The sequence below is a fragment of the Peromyscus leucopus genome, chromosome 8b, assembly GCF_004664715.2.
Source record: "Peromyscus leucopus breed LL Stock chromosome 8b, UCI_PerLeu_2.1, whole genome shotgun sequence".
NCBI classification, from domain to species: domain Eukaryota; kingdom Metazoa; phylum Chordata; class Mammalia; order Rodentia; family Cricetidae; genus Peromyscus; species Peromyscus leucopus.
In genome coordinates, this window is record NC_051086.1 from 20,405,110 (window position 1) to 20,414,079 (window position 8,970).

Sequence of the window (8,970 nt, forward strand, 5' to 3'; positions counted from 1 at the left end):
CCCAACAGAAGAATCTCAAATGGCTAAAGACATTTAAGGAATTGCTCAACACCCTTAGTCATCTGGGAAATGCCAATCAAAAGGACTCTGAGATACCATCCTACACCTGTCAGAATGGCTATGATCAAAAACACTGATGACAGCTTAGGTTGGAGAGGATGCAGAGCAAGGGGAACACTCCTCCACTGTTGGTGGGAGTGCAAACTGGTACAGCCACTTTGGAAATCAGTATGGCAGTTTCTCAGAAAATTGGGAATCAATCTCCCTCAAGACCCAGCTATACCACTCTTGGACATATACTGAAGGAATGCTCAATCATACCACAAGGACACATGCTCAACTATGTTCATATCAGCATTATTCGTAATAGCAAGAACCTGGAAACAACCTGGATGCCCCTCAACTGAAGAATGGATAAAGAAAGTGTGACACATATACACAATAGAGTACTACTCAGCAGTAAAAAACAATGATATCATGAGATTTGCAGGCAAATGGATGGAACTAGAAAATATCATCCTGAGTGAGGTAATCCAGTCTCAGAAGGACAAACGTGGTATGTACCAACTCATAAGTGGATACTAGATGTAAAGCAAAGGATAATCAGACTACAACCCACAGCTCCAGAGAAGCTAGCTAACAAGGAAGACTCTAAGAGACATGCATAGATTGCCCAGAAAAGAAGAAATAGATGAGATCCACATGAGCAAACTGGGGGTGAGTGGGGGTAATGGAGGGCAAGGGATGCGGGATGAGAACATAAGGGAATGGGATGGTCGAGCTGGAACAGGGACAGAGTGGGAGAGCAAGGAAAGCAATATAATGATAGAGGGTGACATCAAGGGAACAGAGAGAAACAGGGACTCTGCCTCCCGAGTGCTGGAATTAAAGGCATGTGCCACCACTTCTTGGTGGACAGATCCGTTGGCTTTCAATAAGTTGAATTCCCAAAGCATGTAATTACAAGACTGAAGAATTAAGCCAGGCTTTATACTTAAGTAAAGCAAAGCTTCATATTTAAAAATTAAAAATGCAGGAACTTCAGTTGCATTTGTTGCACTAAAGTTTCAGGCTCCCATCCAGACTCCAGAGGGAGGGGCTCCTTTCTCCTCCCGTGCCCTCCTAATTTTCCCTTCTCTTTATCCTGCCTCGGAGTTTGAAGTGTAGACCAAGGTTAGGTGGATGAGGTTTTGTTCCACTGCACCTGGAGCCTACACAAAAGAAAGTAACACTTGCGGTTTACAGATTTTCAAGAATATTATGCCAGTAAAACTACATTCTTAGAACAGCAGTGATTCGAGCCTGGATACAAGAAATAGATTTATTCAGATCTAGCAATGGCACAGAATTCTATAACCTGAGAATGAAAACCCAAAATCATACTTAAATTAACTTCCTGATTTTTTTATTTTATTAAGAAATTTTCTGTTCATTTACATACCAACCACAGTTCCCCTCTCCTCCCTCCTCTCACCCTCCCCCCCTTCCCCCCCCCCACCCACTCTCTATTCCCACCTCCTCCAAGGCAAGGTCTCCCATGGGGAGTCAGCAGAGCCTGGTACATTCAGTTAAGGCAGGTCCAAACCCCTGCCCCTGAACCAAGGCTGTGCAAGGTGTCCCACCATAGGCACTGGGCTCCAAAAAGTCTGCTCATACAGCAAGGACAGATCCTGATCCCACTGCCAGGGGCACCTTAAGCAGGTCAAGCTAAACAACTGTCTTGCCTAGGCAGAGGGCCTAGTCCAGTCCCATGGGGGCTCTACAGCTATTGATCCAGAGTTCCATGAGTTCCCAGTAGTTTGGTTTGGTTGTCTCTGTAGGTTTCCCCATCATGATCTTGATGCCCCTTGCTCAAAGATTCCCTCTTCTCTCTCTTAGACTGGACTCCTGGAGCTCAGCCTGGTGCTTGGCTTGTGGATCTCTGCATCTGCTTCCATCAGTTACTGGATGAAGGCTCTGTGATAAGAGTTAGGGTAGTCACCAATCTGATTACCAGAGTAGGCCAGTTCAGGCACCTTCTCCACTATTGCTAGTAGTCTAAAGTGGGGTCATCCTTGTGGATTCCTGGGAACTTCCTGACATCAAGGGAACAGCACTCGGGAGGCAGAGTCAGGCGGATCTCTGTGAGATTGAGGCCAGCCTGGGCTACAGAGTGAGTTCCAGGAAAGGTGCAAAGCTACAGAGAAAGCCTGTCTCAAAAAATTTTTTAAAAAAGAAAAGCAAGCCACCAGATCACAGGTATAGTGACTGCAATGGCACCTAAGCATGACTCTCTTGAGAAGCCTGCACCCATGTCTCGGATTGTGTGCTGTCCTTTTCCTAGGTGACTCTGTGACTTACTAAGCCCATTAACCCTGCTTCTCTATGGCTCATCCCGAAAACCTTCTGTGCCGTCACTGACCCAGCTTGATTTGAGTGGGGAGGGAGGCGTGCGGGTTGCGGTAGCCTCCAACAACCCTCCTGCTAATCTGTCCTTTGACAATCTGCCTCCTGGCCTCAACTCCAAGCCCTCTTCTCCAGCTTCTCTGTCTCAGGCCCCGCGCTTCCTTGGAGTTTCCTTAACCATGTCAAGCATGTTCCAGCTGCAGGGCTATGGTTTCCTGCTAGCTCTCCAAGAGGCTCTTCATCAAGCTTGACTGCTGCATGCTTCTCCTGACCCTCTTTATGCCTTTGCTCAAAGGTCATTTCTTCTCCTCCTCCTCCTCTTTCTTCATCTCCTTTTCTTCTTTTATTAAAAATGGATCTTTTTTTCATATAATATAGTCTGACTATGGTTTCTCCTCCCTCTACTCCTCCCAGCTCCTCCCACCTCTCCTGCCATCTGGACCCAGCCCTTTCTGTCTCTCATTAGAAAACAAACAGGCATCTAACGGACAATAATAAAATAAGATAAATAAAAGACAAATCAGAATATGACAAAAACCACCAAACAAGAAAAAGAGCCAAAGAAAAAAGCACAAGAAATGCATATAGGTGCTGAGACACACACATGTCAGGGATCCCATGACAACCCAAAGCCTGTTCTTGCCACACCACCCTCCTTAGTCCCCTGCTCCTGCTCTCCCGGCCAGCACTCCTACCCTGCCCCCACCTGCTTGTCTTTTCCCACAGTTCCTCCCAGCACTGGACACGCTGTATCACACACTCTCTACAGTCTCTACAAGGCTCCATAAGACCACTACAGTTGTCTATTCCATCCCTTGCTGTTTCCTAGACAGGGTGCAGTACACAGTATGCCACTAATGAGGTTAAACTGGGTAAGTTTATGTTGCACAGTGCTTATATATTTACCTTCCACTAGTGTGACCCAATCGAGCATAATTTTCACCATTGTACATTTGGGGACTAGCATTTCCTTCATCCTCTTGTGACCTTAGTGAAGTTGTCCAATTTCTTTGAGCCTTGATTTCCCCCCTGCATAATACGGATGACAGTCAGACCTACATTTTATAGGGATATTCTGAAGAAAAATCTTTTCTTAACATAAACTGATTAGGACCATGCTTGGCTTATAGCAAGCTCTCAATATGACCGCTGGCCTCAGTTTTTGAATTGCCTACTCTCATTAGTTATGTGTGTATACATGTGTGCATATATCATGACAAACCTGTGGATGTCAGAGGGCAACTTTTGGGAGTTGGTTCAAACTCAGATCACCAGGTTTAGCAACAGAGGCATTTACCTACTGAGTGATCTGACCAGCCCTGTCTCAATTAAAAAAGAAATAACAAAAATTCTTAGTGCTAGAGATCCAACTCAGTTTCAAACATGCGAGACAAATCTCTCATTTTAGTAATACATCTGTGATGTACTTATTAGAGTATATATTTATTTTACAATGTATAATTGTATAATGTACAATGTACGTCATATGGGGACGGGGCCAAGTGGGAGAAAGTGAGTAAGGAGGGGAGAGAAACTATTTCTTGGTCAATAGATCTAGTATTATTGACTTTTAATCATTATCCCCTTACAAGCCATTGTGCTGCTCTTTTTGGAGAAGTGACTCAATATCTTTAGGAAAAAAAAGCACATTTTAGTTCTTCTGTGAGTCCGAGGCCAGCCTGGGCTACAGAGTGAGTTCCAGGAAAGGCACAAAGCTACACAGAGAAACCCTGTCTCTAAACAAACAAACAAAAAACAAAAAAAGAACTTTATTTTTTTAACGTCCTTCCCTTGATAACGAACGAATTGTTTGTTGATTACATTTTGTTGTTGCATAAATGCATGGAAGCGTGAGCCTCAGTAGACCCAGGTCCACAGTCATTGAAAAGCTTCGGTGCACTCTGCACTGAGGAGAAAGTAGGGCAGAACAAAGGCTTTTCTGTGGCTTGAGTTGATTTCAAGATCTTTACACAGTAATCGCTGCCTGTGGGGGGTGGGGTGGGTTCATTTCAGAAGTATTTTTCTAACTGGAGGAGGGGGATTTTAGCTTCATCACCTTCTGCCAAGTAAAGAAGAAACTCCAGAAAGCTATGTTTGCTACCATTTCTCTGAAAAACCATTCAAAGAACCCAAACATCAGTGGTTTATCAGGCAGGCATCAAGGTGAAGCGGCAGGCACACCATTTCGGGAAATCTATGATTCAAGTACCTGTGAATCCCTGTGGTCCCCAGTGAGACCCAGACCCCTCCCCCCGACTGCTGACCACCACACCTCTCTGTGTGTGCAGAGCAGGAGTCTGATGGGTTCACAGCCTGACATGGAGAAAGCTCTCATAGCAGTTACAAGACTGGCTTAGAATCCAGCCCTGAACTCTGACCCCAAGCAAGATCATCTGTAGCCTTGTTTCCTCACTGCAACTTACGGATTTGAAAAATTAACTTTCCCCAAATGAGAAAATGGTCAAGAAAGCTGTATTGATAAAACTCGGGTTGTGACAGGTCACAGGAGTAGCTGGGGACCCATCCTTTAACAACCCTGAGAGCCTGCCAGGATTGTGTGGGTATACACTGAGGCCCTGGTGAATCAGAATCCAGACGGGGTTCTGCCATTAGCAAACTACATCCCACCACCATGACTGCATCCCCAGGAGGTCATTCAGTTGAAGAAAAAGGGAGACAGTCCTTAGAAGAGTGTCTGTAACAAGACCAACGACACAACTGGAGATGTACGTCCTCGATATTGACAAAAGCAGACTGGCTTATAACTGAAGCACCCGACAGTCTGAGTTTTAAAAATGTCCCGCACACCCACAGGTACACTCTGCCAGGGTGCAGCCTGGTCCCTGTGAAGGTGGTGATGCGGCTGGGGTTGGAGGAGGCTGCTGATCTTGCTTTGAGCAGATGATGACTGCTTGGAGGCCAGGACAAAGGGGTGTGTGCTGGTGACAGGTCACAAAGGACAGCAGAGCATAACTGTGGAGGTCTGAGGAGATGTGGGCAGAAACCTTGCTGGGAGATGGGCAATTGCCTTCACTCCCTCCCTCTCTTGGGGACACGATTTGTGGCTGGCAGCGATGCCTGGAATGAAGAGAACCATGAGCAGTGAATGTTTGTTACCTTATTACACTGCCCACAGCTACCGATCCATGGGCGTGTTCAACACCTCCATGGGAAACCTACAGCGACAACTATACAAGGGAGGAGAGTATGATATTTTCAAGTATGCACCAATGTTTGAAAGTGATTTTATCCAGATTAGCAAGAAAGGAGAGGTGATTGATGTCCATAACCGAGTCCGAATGGTGACTGTATGCATCGCGTCCACCAGCCCAGTCCTCCCACTTCCTGACGTCATGCTGCTGGCCCGACCGGCTAAAGTCTGTGAAGAACATGCTAGACGGGCCCGGTTCATCAAGGGGAGAGGTCGCAAGCCTCCAAAGACTTTGGAGCTCACCAGGCTGCTCCCTTTGAAGTTTGTCAAGATCTCCATTCATGACCGTGAGAAACAGCAGCTGCGCCTGAAGCTCGCCACAGGCCGGACTTTCTACCTGCAGCTGTGTCCCTCTTCTGATGCACGAGAAGACCTCTTCTGCTACTGGGAAAAGCTTGTCTATCTCCTGAGGCCACCGACAGACAGCTGCAGCAGTAGCCCGACCCTTCACACTGGTAACACATCTATCCTGGAGGACAACAAAAGCCTACTCGTAAGCTTCTAAAGACTCAAACTGAGTGGGGAGCTCCAGAGCAGGTCACGCAGAGATGTAGGTGCTTTCTTAGGCCCGCCTGGGAAATGTGCTATATTTGAAAGGGTCCTGGGCCACCACTAGAGACTTAACTATCACTCTGGGAGGCTGGACTGCTTCTCCGAAATGTCTCATAAGGCTTGATGTCAGAAACCTGAACTATCAATTCCTCTGCCTCACATCCAAGACTGTAGGTGAAACTTACAACTTCCTGATGTTTCAGTCTTAAACTCTTTGTACACCAACTCAGCCTCATTTGCTATGGAATATTATATAATATATAAAATGAAGGGAATGTATTATATATATTCTCTTATTTTGGATGCGAGACCTTGAGATGTATCCCAGCCTGACCTGGAACTCAACCCGCTATGTAGCTTAGACTGGCCTTGAATTGGCTATTCTCCTGCCTCAGCCTCTCAAGTGTTGAGATTGCTGGCAGATGCCATCATGCTTGATCAAATTACATTTTTAATTTTGATTGATATATATTAATTATACATATTAATATGGTATACTGTGGCATATTGATACTTGTATTTAATATGTGGTGATAAAACTTGGGTGGTTGGCATGTCTATCACCCCAGATATTGCTCATTTCCTTGTGCTGGGAATATGGAAAAAAATCATCTCTGCTTGTTATTGAGATAATAAGATTAACGGTTGTCAATTATAGTTATCCTTCAGGAACGTAAGACATGGAAGTGACTCCTCTTATCCAACTGTATCTATTAGCCATATTCTCCACATTCCTGCTCCCCATCAGCCCTTCCAGGTCCTGGTGACCACTAATCTATTTCTGAGATCAGCTTTTTAGTGTAGAACACTTCTAACTCCCTTCCCTTGAGCCATGATCTGTCACCCTGTGCCTATTAAGTGATTTTCTTTTTAAATATGCACAATCCCCATGTGTGTGCTTGCACAACTGGTTCCAAGGCCATCAACATGTCTAGCATATCCCTGACCCAACAATTCCATTTGTAGAAATGTGCCCTGCAAAGACAAACACAAATGTGGAAAATACATTTTATGAAAGTGTTTCCTTTTGCCCTAGAATTGCTGAGGTGAAAATGAGTGCCCATTGACTAAAGTGCAGTGGAAGGGATCTTGTAATAAATGGGAATTCAGACATGATGATTTCAATAAGAAGCCCTTGGGTTACTGAGCTTCAGGGTGAGAGAGGACCTGAGCATTCCGGCCTCTCTGTCACCTCTATTTCACTGTTTATCCTCCCCTCGGCACAGGGCTCAGACATCCACGGAGAAGGGGATCAGGATTCTGTGCGTCAAAAGCTCCGAGATGTGTCAGGAGCCAACTCTGCTGCATTTGCAGGAGGAGAGGGAACACAACCATCTACGACAGCTGCTGCAGCCGCTGGTGTACGAGGACCTGCCAAAGGGGCAGCAGCAGGGGCGGTAGGTGGCACAGTGGCTGCAGGAGTAATAACAGGCCCCTCAGCAGGGGTGGCAAAAGCAGGGACAGCTGCAAGCTCGACCTCGGGTGCTTTAAGCATAGCAACAACCAGGTCTCCGGGCTCAAGCCAGGTAGCCACAGCTCTGGCAGGCACAGGCAGCAAAGATTCAGGAGGAAGTGGATCCAGCAAGGCCTTAGCGGCTGTGGCAAACATATCCTCAGAAGTTACAGACCTGGTCTTGGCAGGGGCTGCCAGCTCCTCCTCAGAGTCCACTTCCGCAGGGGGTGCTACCAGTGTCACCCCAGAGGGCAGCCTGAGTGTGGTGTTTGCAGGCACCATGACGACCAAGGGGCCTGCTGCAGACAAACCCGAAGCTCCGCTGCTGTCAACCTTGCAGAGTGAAGGCTACATGTGCGAAAGGGATGGAAGCCAGAAGGTGCCCCACATTGGCTCTGAACCCCGGAAGGAGAAACGGGAGAGACGAGAAAACAAGGACAGAAATCCCAGCAGGAAAAGTTCCCATCACCGCAAGACAAGTCACCGAAGCACAGGCAAGGACCGAAGCACAGGCAAGGACCGAAGCACAGGCAAGGACCGAGGCACAGGCAAGGACCGAGGCACAGGCAAGGACAAGACCAAGACCACCCGGAAATCATCTTCCCACCGGTCCATCTCCAGCCCCGGGAAAAAAAGAGAAAGCAAGAAAGGAAAAGCACACAGCAACTTAAAGGGCAAGAGACATGGCTCCACTCACAAGAGTGAGTCCAGGACTGCTCACAAACCCAGGAAGAGCCAATCTACAACTAGCTCGGGGTCTGGGAGTAAGAAATCCAGTAAGATTAGCTCTTTTTTGAAGAGCTTCCTAATAAGGCCTACTTCAAAAACAGCAGTCTCCTCACATAATAGAGGGGTAGACATTGTGTCAAAGAAGGTGGAGAAGCACAACGTAGAGGCGAAGATGGAGAAAGGCAAGGAGGTAGAGTATAGCAGTACTGTAACCGCCGAGACAATGGAGAGGATCATCTTTGAAGCCAAGTGCGTTTAATGAGATCCCAGAGCAGGAAGCTGCGACAGAGATCAGGACTCAGGAGAGCAGCATCAGGGAACCAATACCAGCTTCCCTACTGGCAGTTTCAATAATAAAGGTCACATAATTCCAAAAGAATTGTCTTCTGTTTGCACTTCCCTGTCGCACACCCTGGCGGAGACTTCCCAGTGGCTTCTGTGACTGACATTCATTGCTCCTCTGGTGAGGGGTGAAGTAGAGCCTCCCACCTCAGGTTCAGATGAGCCAAGGCTGAAGCAAGAGCATTAGGCCCTTTCTGTCTTTGGCCTCATGGGCCTCTGGGGGAACTATGTACCCATTCTCCCCTCCTTCCCAAAAGGCCCTTTGTGAGTGGGAACATTTGGTCTAGTCCATATTTGA

General features: G+C 46.9%; 1 protein-coding gene across 1 annotated transcript; it reads left to right on the forward strand.

The window, feature by feature from the left end:
• The first annotated feature begins 5,360 nt into the window (after positions 1 to 5,360).
• On the forward strand, positions 5,361 to 8,709 carry Fam71b (family with sequence similarity 71 member B). The gene is made up of 2 exons (XM_037201296.1): positions 5,361 to 6,089; positions 7,375 to 8,709. The coding sequence occupies exons 1-2, from the start codon at positions 5,460 to 5,462 to the stop codon at positions 8,587 to 8,589; spliced, it is 1,845 nt and encodes a 614-aa protein (XP_037057191.1). The 5' UTR covers positions 5,361 to 5,459; the 3' UTR covers positions 8,590 to 8,709.
• The last annotated feature ends 261 nt before the right edge of the window (positions 8,710 to 8,970 follow it).

Excerpts from the sequence above, each read along its gene's own strand:
- Fam71b (XM_037201296.1), top strand. The coding sequence starts at position 5,460 with ATGCCTGGAATGAAGAGAACCATGAGCAGTGAATGTTTGTTACCTTAT. Across the intron at positions 6,090-7,374 it reads AGGACAACAAAAGCCTACTC|GGCTCAGACATCCACGGAGA; the intron begins GTAAGCTTCTAA and ends CCCTCGGCACAG.